Here is an 18,010-nt window from a genome sequence, read left to right on the forward strand (position 1 = left end):
TTGCATGTAATACAGAGACTGCGACTCTACCTTCCTGTTCATCTGCTCCCACGGGTAATACATGCCCTGGTCTCCTCTCGCTTAGACTACTGTAATGCGCTCTACGTGGGGTTACCCTTGAAGACAGTCCAGAAATTACAGCTGGTACAAAATGCGGTGGCACGCTTGATCAAGCATAGCCGTCGCTGTGATCATATCACCCCAGTGTTAATAGATCTTCACTGGTTACCAGTTGTCTACCGGGCTCAATTCAAGGTGTTGGTGCTGACCTTTAAAACCCTATACGGTTTCGGTCCAGTTTATCTGAAGGAGTGCCTCCAGAATCACCAGTTATGCCGCCTGACAAGATCTGCCTCACAGGACCTTCTCTCAGTCCCACCAGCCAAAACAGCTAGGCCCAGAGAGAGGGCTTTCTCGGTTGTGGCCCCCACCCTCTGGAACTCTCTTCCCCTTGATCTTCGACATGCTTCCTCCTTGATAAGCTTTCGCCGAGCCTTAAAGACCTGGCTCTTCAGGCAGGCCTATAAGATTGAGATGGATTAGTTTTTTTTGTTGTATTAACTGAAGTTGATTTTAAATTGATTGTGATTGTTGTTGTTGTATATTATGTTTTTATGATATTGTAAGTCGCCTAGAGTGTCTGCTAACCCTGACAGATAGGCGACTCAAAAAATAAAATTTATTATTATTATTTATTATTATTATTAAAGTATTCAAAACGGGATTCAAGTATTTCAGTCAAAGTTTGCACATTTTTGAAAATATGTATGTAGCACCATTTGGTGAAAATTCCTAGGAACTATCTAATAATGAATTCATTTGTATATGATATGCAGTGCTCTGGATTTTCTGAACTAAGTTCATGCAGATGTGGCAGCCCTATCAATTTCCATTTTCGTTTCTTTTCTGTGTGTGATTAATAACTAACTTGGTTGTAATTAAAGTTTTTCTGGCCTCAGAACATATTTTAGCAGACCTCAAATTCTCATAAAAGGCCAGCATTGCCTGCTGCCAGTGTAGAAATTCTCTTTATTCCTTTGTAAATTCAGAGATAACAGTAGGCTATGCCTCCCCCCCCAACTCTACCACCTCCTTCCCATACCTCTACTGCAGGGACAGGAAAACCTTTTTGAGCCCGAGAACTGCATTCCCTTATGGACAACCTTATTAGGGCTGCATGCCAGTGGTGGGCAGGACCAGAGGCAAAACTGGGTGGATCAACAAATGTAAATTTTACCTTTGTACCGTATGCTTGTTTCTACACACATGCACACATAACCTCTCTATTCTCTATTTGACAAACAAGAGGCATTATCAGAGTGTGAAGACACACACCAGCCAGGCAAAAACACTGGAGTGTGAAGCAGGACAAGTGAGGGGAGCGGTCTGGGGAGAATCCCAGGGGCCAGATAGTGAGGTCTGGAGGGCTGCATTTGGCCCCCAGGTTTGAGGTTTCCCATCCCTGCTGTCCTGATTCTTTTCTCACCCTCCTTGCCCATCTTCTGTGGGATAAAACTAGAATCTAATTAGTTTAGTTAGAAGTAAAGGGACAAGCAGGGGGCAGGGCAGCTACAGACCCTTCTGGTACCTTCGGCTGTTTAAAGAGGCTTTCTGCATCATACTCTATAGGTCAGGGGTGGATGAACATCAGATGTTACTGGACTCCAGGTTCTGTTAGCCCCAGCCAATATGGCCCACCTTACCACACTTCCCTGCTTCTTTGCATTTCTGACCAGGTACAAAAGTGTGGTAAGTTTTTACTCCGCATTTGACAGGACAATAAAGATGGCTGGCTTACCAAATATTATGCACAGTGTGTTAAGTTATCAGTTGGCAAATGGGTGAATACATAAACCCATACTTTTGTTTGAACAGGTATAGCATGAAGTACTAGGAGCGTCCAAGATTGCTAATCTTTTGTTTATTGAATTGTTATGTATATGGTTAGGAACAACTGGGTCAGTCAATGAATCAGTACTTGGGAACAGGTCAAATCACAATTGTTACCTTTTTGGCAAGTGCTACATAATGCAGACAAATGCTACATTATGCCAGTTCACTTTGAACGTGCATGGCTTTCTAAGGAATCCTCTTAATGTCAGTAAAGCCTAATAGGTGTTCATATGCTGTCCTCAAACCTAAAATAAAGGAGGGAGAAGCTCTGTAAAGCACTATCTGGAATGTTCACTTGAACTTACTCAGCCATGTCTTACTGTGAATACCAGTGCATTTTAACTTTGCCCAGAACACAGTAAAACCTACTCACTGGTGCTGAGCACTGCAGGAAGATAGATAAATGCTATCAACTTTTTAAAAGTCACACTGTGGATTTGTATTGGGAGCACAGCCAAGCTTGGCAAAATAACTCCTCTAAGTTCACAGAATAGACTGAGCTCATCTGTCTTGATATCAAATTTCGGCTTTACCTGAAATGAATTTTCCAAATCCAAGGTTGATGTGAGGACAATAATTGCCTGGCTGTCGTATTGAAAAAGTACAGGGTGCGCAGGCAGGGGGCAACAAGTAGAGCATGTTTTATGGATTGGATGCCAGATTCATAATGGGGATTAAAAATATATTTTGATTTTAACTGCAGCTAAAGAAGAAAACCCTGGAAGTTACTGTCTGGGACTATGATAGATTTTCCTCCAATGACTTCCTTGGTGAGGCGAGTATCCCATTTTTCTTGCTTTGTCTTCCTTTGCCCAACATGGTAGTCAACTAAGGATAAATTCTCATGATACATTTTTCATCCAGATGAGCAATTCTGATACATATTTCTGTGGAGAAAGGTGGGAAAGCACAGATATATTGAGCAGCAATAGCTATGGCATTTCTCCAGACACTGCCATTGTGGTAACTGGTGCTGACTCTGGCTCAGTTAAACATCATGCTAAACCAAGCTTAACTATAATTTAGTGTGATGTCTGAATTGGAAGACCTTGGTTTGTGATTGTCTGGCAAACAAAAGCCAGAAACTATGGTTTAGTGGGTTTGCAAATCGTTGTTTGAAATAACCATGGTTTAGTTGGCAAACCATGATTGTAACTATAATTCCCCTTTCAGAGGATGCTGTACCATGAATGATGCCAAGATCGAAAAGAAAGACAAGCAGTTATGAACTTGACTTGCATGTTGTTTGGAAGCTCCAAATTACCATTTATGGTGGAAAGCCATGGTTTGGCATAAAATCAGAGCTGAATCTACCTTTTATTTCCCAACTCATGCATTACACTTCTGCATAGGAGTGAGCCAATTTCCTATTATATATCCTTTATAAACCCTCCCAAAGTCTATGGGAGTTTGACATTGCTAAATAACAAGATTTTCATGAACACTCAAATATTTTCTGAATATTCAGGGGAAACATATATATAGAAAAATATAATTTGGTTGTTAAGTGATACAATGATGGTTTAAGCATTAGAAGGCTAGACAGCTTTAGATGACTAAGTCACCTTTGCTACATTTCAGAAAATACCCATATCTCCGTTTTGTTTTTAATTGATTTAATTAATTTGTAATTGGAAATTGCCATCAACCTTCAGAAACTGTTATCATTGTAATAATAATGAAGAAATGTTTCTATATTATCTATATTTACATGTACAGTAGGGCCCTGCTTTCTGGCGTTCCACTGATGCGCCGGCTTTCAATCGGGAAATTTCCCATTTTAAAGCCGATTTTGCCGTTTTGCGGCATTTTCGCATCATTTTTGCGGGACGCGACCCATTAAAGTCAGTGGGTTCTGCTTTACGCAATTTCCGCTTTATGGCGGGGGCCTGGTCCCTAACTCGCCGTATAAGCTGGGCCCTACTGTATACTCTCAGGCCAGGAAAAGTGTTCAAGGCACTTAGAAAATGCTTTTTTTAAAAAGGCATCAGTGCAGATTTGTAAAACAGATACAATATAAATTTCAATGTAAAACTGCAGAAACACTTTACCACAAGTTTTCATTCTATACCAAAATGATAACCAAATCTGAGAAGGAACATAATTATTTGACAGTATAAAAATATTTTATCTGTCAGTTATATTGTTGTTGTAGTTATTTACCATCATCATTATACCACTTTAGAAAGGTGAAGGTTGTGAAGAAAAAAAGCCCAGGCATTTTCAGGAGAGACAAAATCCTTGAATCTTTCTATTCAGTTTTGTTTCCAACACAAACTCATTGCTCTTACTTGCGAAGGCCTACATTGCCTCTTTATTTCTGTGCCCACATCTGCTCCTCAAGTTGTACCACCCTCAGGACCTAAAGGTTTCCTGCTCTCTTGGACATCTTCTCCCTTCCTCCCCTTCACACGGTGACTCTATCCAGGATCTGGAATTCCTTGCTAAGGGAAGCCCAGCCAGATCTGGCTCTAACGACCTTCTGCTAGCAGGCAAATACCTTTTTAGCTAGACAGGCCCTCCTCAGCCTGTACGTTGAACTGTAAATGTGTTGAAATTGGTTTTAACTGATTGCTTTTTATTGATGCCTTGTTTTTGTGGTTTTTAAATGTATATTATTGTACTTTATCATACTGCATTGTATTTTGTGTTATTGTTGTTATCCATATTGAGCACCATCTGGTGGAAAGATTGAATACCAATACAACAAATAATGAATGAATGAATAAACTCTTGTCTCTCAGAGCACCTACATGATGCCACCTCTCTCTCTCCCTTCCGCCACAAACTGTCCTCAAAATCCACCTCTCCTGTGATCTTTTTGGCTGAACCCTTTATAGTCCACTTATGCAACTGCATCCTCTGTTTCCATTTCCTCTGTCTTTCTTCTCCCACCCCACTGTTCCCTTCACTCAACAACTTACTCTGGGTGCATCCACACCACAAACTCAAATCACTTGTAAACCATTATTGCTGTTTAATTTACACTAAAGTACCCTGGGCACTGTAGGGTTATTGAGAGAGTTTAGATTTTTCTGCTAAGAGACAGATACCTTTACAGGACTATCATCCCCAAGGTTTAAGTTTGTAGTGTGGTTGAACCCTTCATTAAGTGTGTCAGAATAGGAACATGTCTTTTGCTTATTTTATCCTGTAAAGTGTCATGTACATTAATGGTGCAGTAATATTGATCGTGATAGTAACAACAAAGAAAATAACACTAATAACACAGATTTGTTTCCCAAGGCCAAATATGGGAACGTTGGAAAGAAAGAAAAAATAGAAGCAATTTTAGCTCTCTGCCTTTTTTTTTCTCATGTCACATCTCATGCCAGATATATTTCTGGGAGCCTGTTTAGTCTTCTTCGCTGTGTCGACTGGAGAAACTCTCGAGCTAACATGCACATTAGTCAGATCAGAGTCAGACACCTTACACCACTGGAAAGTGTTAAATAATTAAACAATTTACTCTCTGTATCCTCACACAGGTATTAATTGAGCTATCTGGTGCCTCTCAGTTGGACAATACTCCTCGGTGGTACACTCTGAAGGAACAGAGTGAAAGTATTGACCATGGGAAATCCCATTCTGGACAGAGCAGCCAGCAGTCCCCCAAACCATCTGTCATCAAGAGCAGAAGTCACGGGATTTTCCCTGACCCGTCAAAGGGTAGGAAATATTTTCTTTTGTGGGAGATGCATGTGCCTTTCTTCACAAGAGACTGCCACTCTCGTTTCTTTCTTTCTCTTCCTTTAATGACTTGTATAGCACAACACAATGTGACATCATCATGGTGTGCATTGCGTCCCTACTTGCCTGCCTACCTGCCGTATGAAGGGGGGCAGGGTTCATGATAATATGCCATGCACTGTGTTAAACTGGGAAAGGGGGGATGGAGAGAGAGAGTAGTGGTAGCTCTATGCCTCTTGTAATTTCTAGTTGTGCCCTCAAAGTAAAATTAGTTCTTTCTCCCCTACCTAAATATGTGCTTTCTCAGAAGACAGCTGTAACAATTACATGTCATTCTCAGGGCTGTATCTACCACTAAAGGTTTAGAAAATTCTTAGTCTTCTTGAGTGTCAGTTCACCTGCAGGTAATGTTAGGATTAAGGATGATAACTTTAAACAGAAATAGGCAAAAATTGCCCCCTCTTTCAGAACATAGAGAAAGAAGAGAAGGAATAATGTCTTGGGGCCTGGTTCTTTCTCCTGGAAACTGCATGCTGTGAGACTGGGAGCAAGCTGTGGCTTCTCAAATTGGTCAGGGGAATCTGACATATAATTCGACACTATCCCTTTCCAGCTATTTATACTATAGTTCCAGAGAATGTGTGAGTGAGGAGTGGGAATGTGTTGAATAGCCCCTCCCTAGCTAATGTCTGAAGGGACAGAGAGAGTAGTTCCTCAGAGCAGATATTGGAAGGGAGCCCTCGCATATACATGTAACCTATATTGTACATATGAAATTGTCAGTCTCTGCCAGCTGCACTGAGGTGATATATGGTGCTGTAAAACGATTAGCCGGCAGCTGCCTAAGCAGGGGGTTGGTTGGAAAATAGATAAGCAAGGAAGAGGGTCAAGGGGTCTCAGTGCATATACCAGGTCATCTTCCAAAAGACAAAGTCAGTTAACAAAACAAGGTTCAATATTCTAACAAGGTTTCAAGGCATGACTGGTGAGGGTCTGACACTGGTATCTTGATGTTGCTTCCAGCAAAGGGCATCTCATTCCCTTTTAAGCTCTCCTCCCTGGTTCAGGTGCTAGCAGTCAGCGTCCTGACTCCCAGGAGCTTATAGCCTTAAATGGCCAGAATGCCTGTGTTACTCTGCTATTCACAGGCGTCTTCTCTCTGCAGGGAGTGGAGGGGCCTCCTGTTCACTCCCTGACTGAGGGGCTCCAGTATACTGAATATCTTCGGATGGTGGGAGGTCTGGAGCTGCTTCTGGGGTTGGTCTGCTTGTTCTCTCTCCTCGGTCTGCTGTACCGATCCCCTGCTCCTTATCCTCCTCTGAGGACTCATCCAATGGAGGCATGACAGAAATTTCCCTCTTTTCCAGCATTTCTTTTGTACACACCATCGCCAGTGGAAAGGGCTTCTCAGCCCAGCTCTACTCCTCACTAGCTTTCTCTATAACACCTAAAGGGGGGTGTTCTGTCTCCAACTTCTGATGTTACATTCTGCTTGTGGTGAAGGGAGGAGGCTCATGAGCTACACGCCTGCTTCCAGTTTCACCACAAGTTCTTGATTCTAAAGAATAAGTATAATCTGAATAGGTGTTAAATCACAAGAACTTTCAAGATGATGATAGAGTTGGTGTAGCATAAGAAAATGAGCTAAGAATCAGAAAGCCCCTGGTCCAAAACTCACTCATGCCATGAACTCACTGAGTGGGCTTAAACAAGCCACTTTTTTTCTGCCTCAGTCTTCCCTTCTGCAACACAGGGATAATATCTTACAGGGCTGTAAGATAGGGCTGTTGTAAGGATCACAGTAGAGTGCTTTGAACACTTGAAAGCTCTTTTTAAATGCAAGATATTATGACTACCATTCAGGGGGCCCTGAAGCAGAAAAACATGAGAATTAGACCTGTTCCCATTAGGTACAACCATTACATTTTCTAATTTCCCTCACCTACCAGATATGCAGGTGCCCACCATTGAGAAGTCCCACAGCAGTCCAGGAAGCTCCAAATCTTCCTCGGAAGGACACCTGCGCTCTCATGGACCATCCCGCAGCCAAAGCAAAACCAGTGTCACTCAAACTCACCTTGAAGATGCTGGGGCAGCCATCGCCGCTGCTGAAGCAGCTGTCCAACAGCTTCGCCTTCAACCAAGTAAAAGACGCAAATAAAATTCCTCAGCATGGCAGCTTAATGTTCATCTGTTGCCTTCCTCCTCCCCCTTTCTGTGCTGTCCTTTCTCTGCTGGGCTTTTCCTTCTGCTCGTAGCACAATGTGTGTTCCACCTATTAAATGTTCTCTCTACATATAAATACAATATCTTCCTCCTATTTAGAAATCCTCTTTTATTTGCATAGAATCCAGTGCAACTGGCTGTTTCTCTAAAAAGTGTCTCATTTGTTCACTGTTTCACAGCTTGACACATCTTGTGGTAAAATTCTGTTGTACGTTGCTTTGGTGCCACTAAATACCTCAACCATAATTCAAACTTCATATACTTGGTTTACAAGCTCCCTGTAAGATTATTTGGTTTACCAAGAAATACAGATTGCTAACATTAGTAAGGAAATGAGAAAACTATTGTTGGGCAGTGTCACTTTTGGGCTCAAAAACCTTAAAAGGATCACAAGACTTTACTGGAAATGGTTCAGTTTGTACTGGTAAATGATGGTAGTTCTAATCTTTTGGCAGGATTATTAAAAGCAACATCCTTGAGATGTATTTCTTAAATCAATAGCATTATTGTGGAGCATATAAATAATAAAATATAGGTAATTACCAAGGAAATTAGATATTGTTAATGTTAACAACCATATCATTAGTTCTGCTGCGTCAACATTATACAGTATAGGAGGTTTTTTTTATTATTGTTGTTTGATTGCAGTAAGGTTGCATAGTTACAACTCTTCTATAACCCACCTCCCCTTTCACAGAATTACAGGTTGAGGATTTAGTCACTGACAAATTATTATAATCCAACTGTAGCATCATTGTGTTTGTCTCCATGATTATTTGATGCGCCATACAGTCACCGGTGCATAATGAAAAAGCAGGAAATAAAATTCCCTCCATCTTCTTCATTTTTTTTAATTAAAAAGAAACAGCCAGTTTAATTACCCTTTAATGCTGTGCATGTGGTGTCTCTTTGGTGTTCGAAGACACTTAACCTATTTAAATCCAGAAAAGAAAATTCCCCACTTTTGTTTGCATGACTAACATTTAAGCTGGTTCCATCTGAGGATACATACTCTGGGTTTCCATTTCACCCACACTGCCACAGCAGCACATAAGAGCGGTCAGTCTAATCATGCAAGGAAGCAGCACAGACACAGCATAGCAGGAGTCCTCCCAATTCAGAGAACTCAGTCTGACAATCTGCCTTCACCAGCCAGTGACAACAAAGACCAAAGCCAACTAGCCCTCAGAAAAGTGATGTCTGATGGACCGGTCAAGCCTGAAGGAGGTGAGCACAAAGGCATGGCCAAGAAGTTGACCTTAACCAAATGCCTTCTTGCCATGTCTGCTAATTCATTATGCATTGAAATTATTTCTTCAGCCCTGTCTGCAATGTTCAGTTTGGTTGAAAAATCCTTTCCCAATCTTACTACTAATTTGCAAGCCCCATTTTGAAAGGCTGTGCTAAGTCTAAATTATAAAGCATTCTGATACAGGGAAACTCCAGCATCTCTCAAAAACTGGACTAACTGTGCTCACATTGCCTTCTGAATGGCATGCATTTAACCTGAACTGCTTGGGCATGATTAAACCATTATTTTTATATGATTAAAGCATATCATGGCGCACTGGAATTTCAACTTGGATTCAGCATTTGTTTTGGGTTTTTTTGTTGCCATTTGCACATTTATTGTGTTTTCATATGTAAAAAATCCAATTTAGGGACAATGGAAGTTCACAGCAAAAAATAAAGAAGAAATTATTTTCATGTTGACATGGCACAGAGAGCTCTGTCTACACTCAAGAGTCTTCTAGTTTGTCTCGAAAAGAGTCTAGGCCCTTACCATAGGTTTGGAAGTATGTTCAGGACAAAATTGCTTATTGAAGGAGAGGACATAGACCTAGACTCAATGGATCTAAATACTGAAAAGGATAATATTCATTTCTGTGTTCATTTTTTATGAGAACCTTTTTAGGTAGCAAACAAGAGGTGTAGAAGGACTAGAAGCACAGGTATGTTCTTCCTCAGCTCTCCTCAGTCATGCCTGAAAGGGAAGTTCACATCTCTTCACCCCAGGAATGGGATGACAACTCCAGAACAGGAGACATAAAAGTTCCCCTTTGGACATGACCAAGAAACCTTGGGCACCAAAAGCCTTGAACTGGGGAGTGGAGTGGGCACATGCATACCTGCTCCACTCTCAGCCTTTCTGCATTGATCAGGAAGGTCTGAAGTGGGCTTGTCAGCATATTCATCTGAGCATGCGTACAAACCTCCCTACAATCAAGAACCCTGAATTATCAGGGTTTTTGATCGTGAGGAAGCTTATGTGTTCAGCCAAACATGTTTAAGAGGCCCCTTCAGACTTTTCAACTCAACGTAGAGAACTCGGGTGCAGTGAGTACTTCCAGAGTGTGCGGTGACATTTGGGGTGGAGGAAGCAAGCATGCACCCACCTGTTCCCCCACACCAGTTTAACCCCCATGTATTCTTTTGAACATATAAAAAGGCTATGGTGATACACTGATTCACATTAAACCTTCCTCCTATTGGTGGCTCTTACAGTCCCACAAGCTGAAGGGGTTAACTTGTGATAGGAGCTTCAGATCATTAGGCTATCCTGTACTGACTGCAATCATATTGGGAAAAGCTTGGTTATGTGGATCTAGTCTCAGTTTCAAGCTAAAGCAATGTGTTTGAAGACAATATCTCTTTGAAATGGTATTAAGGAAAAGGCCAGGGCTTCTCAACCATTTATTTTAGCCACCAAAGTTACTCCTGCTGTGAAGATGAAGAGAGGCAATTAAGCTAACTGTGCCATGACAAGTATTCTAAATCACAGAGATTCAATATCTGTGGCATAAAGTGGCTGGCTCTCTCTAAGTCAACATGCTTTGACTACCAAATTCAGCAACTCACAAACTCTGGATTTGTATACAAACAAATTTCAAAATTAAAGTAGAAGAATATTGATTCTTTGAACAGTTTTTTCCATGTTGTTCATGCCCAGCTGTGGAAGAGCATAATTAGCCTCAAATGTATAGATTAATTAATTCTAATAACTGAGATCTGTTTTATTTTTATATCCTAGGTCAGTACCCTTCTTGGGTATCAGTGTGAAATGAAGTCTGATTCTCAAGTTACTTCTCACAAGGGGATTATACCAGTTTCATGTGGTGAATATTCCATGTGACTGACCCTACATATGATGACAGTGTGTGTTTCCCACAACAGGAACCCACCCAAACCTAGCATGTGCCCTGATGTCATAAATATCAGCTCTCACTATGTGAGGTTATTTTACATTAAAAATTCATCATGTGAAACTGGTGCATTAAAATGATGTCAAACTGTAATATGAGAATCGGGCATAATAAAGCATTTTATAGGTAACATCACTGCAGAAAAATGGAATTTTGAGATCATGCTTTAGGTTGCAAATATATTTCGATATGGCGTGAGGAGCCTACACAACTAGAAAAGTCCACTGCAGAAGTTACATCTGAGCACACAGAAAAACAGCACAAGCCTTGCAAAGACGGAGGGGGGGAGGGTCCTATAGGTGCTGCCTGGCAATTCCTTTGTAGTTGTGTTGCCTCTTTATGTGAATAATAGGCACTGAAAGTGATTTGCCAAAGGCTTTCCAGTGAGCTTCACAGCTATATGGAGATTTGAACACAGGTCTTCCCTATCCGTTATATCATCCTGTCTCAATGTTACCTCACTCGTAATTGAGTATAGGAATTGTTCTTTTTTCTACTTCCTTGCATTTTTGATAGTTCAATCTTACTAGTTTTATGCTTTAACTCTGCATTTAGATTTTTTGCTACTGAATTGCTTTTAGAGCAGGCATGACAATTTTGCAGAAAAAAAGTTAATATCAATTTGGTCCTTTCCTATGCAGAGCCATTTTAATAACCAGAGCCTCTCTGTCATATTCTGTCATTGCTTTGCAACGACCTTTCACACTAAATAAATTTACTGTTCAATAAACACTCTTTATAATAGTCTTCTCAGTACCTAATTCCCAGAAAAATTTAATGGGCTTTGTAGTTGCCAAAAAGGAAACAATTTTCAAAGATCTGACAGTCCCTCCTCCCATTACTCAATCTATAGACACCCATAATCTTTAGCTGTCTATGAGTTCTGCTTTTCCTTTTTGAGTGCTGCCACATTTCAGTTCTCTTCCTTTTACTATTAACTGTCCCACCTTTCTAAGTTGACATGCAATTTCATGAAATTGCACAGATGCTATATCTGATGACTCCCATTTGGCAAATGTATCAGGCTGTGACCTGAATCTCTGAAGTATGTGGAAGAGAGTTGTTTGCAAAGCTTTGGAGCATCATAGCACTTACCAGTGATATACTATCACACATGTATAAAGCATAGCTGGAGCACTTTAAAAACACACACTACCTTTTAATTTTTTAAAAAGGTAATCATGGTGAAAGATGCCATGGAGTAGATATCTTTTCTAAATAATTCCATGTTTGTTTTAGTCTTTGGTGGTGGTGTATTGTCCTGGACAATTGTGTTGTTCAAATGTATGCTGCTGCAGTGAATCATTGACAAGAATTATTTTGTAGGATATTGAAGTGTTGCATATTTCTCAATTTGCCCCATTTGGGAAAACATTTCCATGGAGCGTGGAGACATTAAAAAAATGAATATAAATTGAGGGGGGGTACTTTCCAATATTTTGGTTGAGGATAAGGTGCAATTGTCACATGAATTCAGTATGACTGGGCTGGTATTGTTTCCTTAGGTCAATTTTTAGAATTAAACAGAGACTATAAGATTGTCTAAATGTTTAACTAGCGGTTGAGAAATATATTGAAGTAGTTATGTAGTGACTGGAGAACATGTTGCCTGTCTAGTATCTGTGCTATTGATTCAGCCTTTGTTGTTGTTGTTGTTGTTGTTGTTAACTATATACACTTTCTCAAAAACTCTTCAATAATGTAATCTTTGAGCCCTTGACCAGAATTAGTAAGGCTTGGTTCTACAATGGCCCTGTAGATGAATATTGTTTATGGGCCATATCCAGTGATCTCTGTCCACTAATGCAAGAGCCCTTGTGCTAGTGGATGACAGAGTTTAAAAGTTGTGCAACAAAGGAATCCAATGCAACAGTTGCACTAGCAGAAGCATGTAGTGCAACAGCTGGTTCTTGTTGTGCAATCTGTTGCACAACAATCTTTGGTAATGCTCTTGTGTTTTCCCTTGCACAACAGCTGATTCTTGTTGTGCAACAGTTGACTTTTATTATGCAATCTGTGGTGCAACAATCTTTGGTAATGTAGTTCTGTTTTCCTTTATACAATAATGTTCCTCCAATGTAACAAGTATACCACCATGTGACTTTAACTGAGAACTACATTGTATACTGCCCTAAATTTCCAAACCATTGTGAGGAAATTAGATTTGTAAATTCTAATAATGAGTTAGACGTGATGCATATTGTTGAATAGGTTGCCCAGAACATAACAAAATAGCAAAATCTGAGAGCAATTTTTTGTGAGAATTTTTAATTCTTACCTCCTGTAATAGCTAGGTGCTATTTATGTCTCTATGGCTTACACTGATGTCTCCGTAGCCTGTTTGGTAACCCATCATTCCTGCCCTGCACAGCAAAGCCTACCAACCACCGACCGGGAGAAAGTTCAGTCTCCTCCACTGGTTCATCAGCCAGTACCTTTGGCAGCGGATACAGTATGGATAGTGAAGGAAGCAGCAGCAGCACCACCACTGGGGACAGCAATCTGTTTCCTATTCCAAGAATGTAAGGGTTTTAAAAAATATCATAAGTTTTTGGTTTTTTTACTAACTACGGAGAGACAAATGAGAGATTAGGACCTTATCCCCCAAGGAAATATCTTGTGTCCTTCCCCCCACCCCGCCCTGCATACATACTTACATTTAGCTCAATCCTATACATGTTTACTAAGCTGCAAGTCGATGAGACTAAAACTGCAATCCCATTGAACACAGTGGGACTTCCAAATAAACACATATATAATTGCAAAGGTAAGTGTGCATAGGATTGCCACCTATATTTCTTTACTTATTAACATATGTTTTGAACTTGTGTATAATTTTCCAATATTAAAAGTCACAAAACCAACACAAATTACAGCAGTAATATATATTTAAAAAAACTGAGGCACCATAGCAGCTGTTAACAAAACACATCTGAGTCTAGAATTTCCCCCAAAAGAGTGGTGAAACACAAGGGTTTTATCTAGGAGTTTGCATCAAGCACAAGATTCATTTCAGACCCTAATTTGCTGTTTCAGGAAATGGCCTGCCTCAGCCTAAAGCACTTTAGAGATGCCCAGTTTGGCTTAAGATTCTCAGCCAAGTCCACTTAGGAAAAAACAGAAGGCTTCATCCCCTCCCCAATTCACTATTGGAAATTGTAAAAATGGTTATAACTTTTTTCTTCTTGACAGAAGTGGATTAAGCCTGAGAAACAACAGGAAAATAGGTTCAGGGTTTTTTTGTGTACTGGATGCCTTTAAAGTTTAATTTATTCATTTTTAGAAAAGGAAACATCTCTAACTTTTTCCATTTTTGGCAGAATTGGATGAGATATGCCTATATGGGAGCTCATTATTTGGGAATGAATTCTGCTACATTTCAGAAAGACAGCTATAGTGGTTTTCCTGCACGGGCAGTAAAAAGGATTCACTTAATCTCTAGGGCAACTGAAATAAAAATAGAGCCCCCTCCCCACAAAAAAACCCAAACCTTGCCAAACTACAGACAAATGGGTCCAGGGTTTTTGTTTTAGACTTCTTAAAATTGATTGGGGGGAACGATTAAAAGGGTTTTCCTCCACCACCACCACCCAAAAGCACTGGGATTGGAGATTCTGGGTAAAACCATTCCCTCTGATTATAAGTTTGACCTGCCAATCAGTATATGGTAAGATTAGGGAATTCTTATTTTATTTTAGCAGTTGTTTGTAGTGGGCTTTTTTAGCATCTGAGTTGCTGAGGAAACATGAGGCACTTCAGGGGGGAGGGTGCTTTGAGTCAGGGTACCTTGTACAGATCCCACTTTGCCTTAGACAAGCACAGGGTCTTCTGATGGAAAAAATATTTATTTATTTACTTATTTATTTATTGGATTTATTAGATGCCCATCTGGCCGGTTGTCCTGCCACTCTGCGTGACGTACAGAAAAATATATATAATACATTGAATATAAAAACATATAATACAAGAAGTTGCAATTCCTTTAAGTTATACTAGGCCCAAGCCTTTAATGGAGAACAGAATGGGGAAATGACATATTTTTTTAAAATGTGTAGGTTTTACATTTAGCGATTGACCCAGGAAACAACAAACCAACCCACCTATTTAAGTGTCAGTTTTGAAAATGACCTTGTTCTGATACTGTTGGAAGCAACATTAATTATTTTTCTTTTCTCCTTCATGGGGGGGAGGGGCAGGAAAGGCAGCAGGAAGGTAGACCAAAGCCAAGATGTCCCAAGGAGAAGAGGGCCCTTTCCTCCTATTGCTGGTGTAGAAGAAGGAAGACAGCATTTGAAGGAGTGGTGACTGATTTCAGGCAGGCCAGTAGTTAAGGGAGCTTGCCACTCCCAATCTCCCATTGAAAAACTAGTTATCAGCTAAATTTATTATGATGATTAGTTGAATAAAAAAGGCAATATCTGACAAATATTTTCTTCTCAACTGACTAATAAATATAAAGCTATTTGGGCACCACAAGGAGTTCCAAGGCATCATTTTGTTCCTAAAGCAACCTGGTTGAGATGTCTAGATTAAACCATGGCCACTAAAAGAAATATTGCCTATATACAATATGAGGCAATCATAGAATATGTTGTTCTTCTCCCCACCTCCCCAGTTTGGATAATCTTGCAAAGTCTTTCTCTTCTATTGTTCAGTTCAATCACCACAATAAACCATAGTTTATAGTTTACCATGAACACACCATTCTGGTCTGTTTGTTCATTTCACAGTAGAAAATCCCTGGCTCAGCGTCAAAACAGAGATTGATGAATAAGCCAAGAACAAACCTATGCTAAAGGCTGTAGTTTAATGGAAGCAAAACAAACTACAATCCATGGTTCCGATACATATTACTCTAAGCCAGGGCTTGTTGTCTGTTTCTTCCATGTGCTAGGAGGAATGAACAAAACAGACCAGAAAGTTGCAATCATGACAAACCATTAACAAACAAAGCTGATGTGTGTTTTTTCAGGTATCAGTGAAGAATAGTCAAGTTTCTACTCTATTTTATTTGGTTACAACAAAACTGGCTCTAACCTAATATTGTTAAAGTCTATAAAAGGAACAAAGTCAAAACTAGGCCTCAGGAAATTGTCTTCCAGAAGCACTTACATGCATTGTCTTCCCTGATTTGCTATAGGAAAGGAATGTTTTAGTAGGCTAAGGAAGTAGGAGATAAGAGAATAAGATGAATGATTTCTTTTTAAGTTTGCTCTTCAGTAGTGCTATGAGAAAAGTCAATTCGTGCTGCAAAGTTCATGTGATTAAGAATTTTATTTAATCTTTCTGCCCATGGATGAAAACATATTATTCCCTGAAGTTAAATTTTAAAAAATTAATCATATTGTACAACTTTAGGTTTGTAATTATTTTATACTAGTCCCCGATAATATAATACAGCTTCAGGAAGTGCTAGAGGATGGATGTCTTAAAATATTTAGAGGAAGTTATTCTGAAAGATGCCTGTAGAAAGATACCTGTGCCTCACATACTGATGGAATAAGTACACTGGTGAGGTAGTTCTCCGGTACATAATAAATCATCTACATAGTACCACAGCTTGTCTCCTTTTGTTTCAACAGCTACTTCCCCAACAGATACGCTGCAGCTTTGGTAGACCTCTAGTCAAAGCATCCTGATTATTAGTAAAATCTGAGACAGGAAATATTTATACCACTGACCCGAAACTTGTGAGATGAAGAGTCAGCTCAGACATTAAGTGAGGAGCAGTCTTAAGCCATCAGAGCAAGCATTCCTAGCTGAACTGAAATTTCTCAGAAGACATTTTTCTGAGGAAAAACTCTCTTCTTTCTCAGTCCCCTAGAAAAAGAAGGCCACTCTGCAGAATGTTCTTTATATAGTCTCCACCATTTTTATGTGGTGATCACCATCCCCTCCTCAAATGTCCCTGGTTGATGCTAGAGCCAGGACATTGTGGAAGATGTAAAATGTTAGCAAGGCTGTCAACACACATGGTGTCATGCAAAGGCCTGGCCCCACTCTCCACCATATCAACAACATAACTGCATGTCTTAAACAACTCAGTCTACTTGTAGCCAGCACTGAGGAGATATCAAGCCAAGTGACACCTCCAATAGAATACAGGATGTTAAATATCCCCATCTCTCTTCACTGGGCAGCTGTTTTCCTAGCATTCAAAGAATCAAGCTGCAAGCAGAGGATCTCTTCTTTATGTGAAAGCTTATTTCATGGAAATGAACAAGCAGATATGGGGGGGGTTTCTTCTGGTTACAGCCACTGCCTTTTTCAAATTTTAAAACTTTCATTATGGGTTATGGAGGCTAAAAATGTTCATATTGAGTTAACCTGCAAACATCTTTATTCTCCAGTATATCTGTATGTTGCAGCATTGACAGTGAAGGGCTTTGTTAACAGCTGCTCAACTGTATTTTTCAACAGAGGAAAGATGAGCCAGAATGGACAAGAACCAGTGAAGCAAACAGGAGTGGGATTAACAGAGACTGAAGGTAAAATGAATATGCTAACATCGGAATGATACATCTTAGAAGTTCATAGCAATTACTTGTCGGCTTTTCTGTTTTATGTAGAAGCACCTAAAAGTGCTACATTCCTTATGACACTAAGATTGCTTCCAGATGTTGTTCTGAAGAGTGACATTAGTGAAAATTACAAACCTCTGAAGAAAGCAAGTACTTAATTAAAAATGTACTTCATGTTGTGAATTTTACACTAACTTTGCTGTCTAGGCTCTATCCAGAGACACATATACACTCCTTTTGAGGTCTCTGCCAGAGAAGGCTGGGCTACCCAGTGTTAAGAGAGGTGGACTCATTTTACCCTGACTGCAAGGCAACAGTTTCTTTGCCCCACAGGAATGCATGGCAGCCATCCACCTAGATGAAAAAAGGTGATAGCAGTCATTTAGGAGTACTCTAGGATGGGCGATTAAACCTGTTTCCTGTCCCAGGTGATCCAAGTATCTGGAACAACAAGAAAGTGGGAGAGCACACTTTTTA

General features: G+C 40.0%; 1 protein-coding gene across 1 annotated transcript in view; it reads left to right on the plus strand.

Annotated features, from left to right (window-relative positions):
* Nucleotides 1–18,010, plus strand: part of PCLO (piccolo presynaptic cytomatrix protein) — a 394,902-nt gene that overhangs the window by 333,883 nt on the left and 43,009 nt on the right. Inside the window, exons 18-22 of the mRNA XM_061582318.1 lie at nt 2,597–2,668; nt 5,382–5,562; nt 7,533–7,727; nt 13,384–13,534; nt 17,433–17,500. Of these exons, the coding sequence (XP_061438302.1) occupies nt 2,597–2,668; nt 5,382–5,562; nt 7,533–7,727; nt 13,384–13,534; nt 17,433–17,500 (667 nt within the window). The remainder of the gene's footprint in view (nt 1–2,596; nt 2,669–5,381; nt 5,563–7,532; nt 7,728–13,383; nt 13,535–17,432; nt 17,501–18,010) is intronic.

The sequence above is a fragment of the Rhineura floridana genome, chromosome 8, assembly GCF_030035675.1.
Source record: "Rhineura floridana isolate rRhiFlo1 chromosome 8, rRhiFlo1.hap2, whole genome shotgun sequence".
NCBI lineage: Eukaryota > Metazoa > Chordata > Lepidosauria > Squamata > Rhineuridae > Rhineura > Rhineura floridana.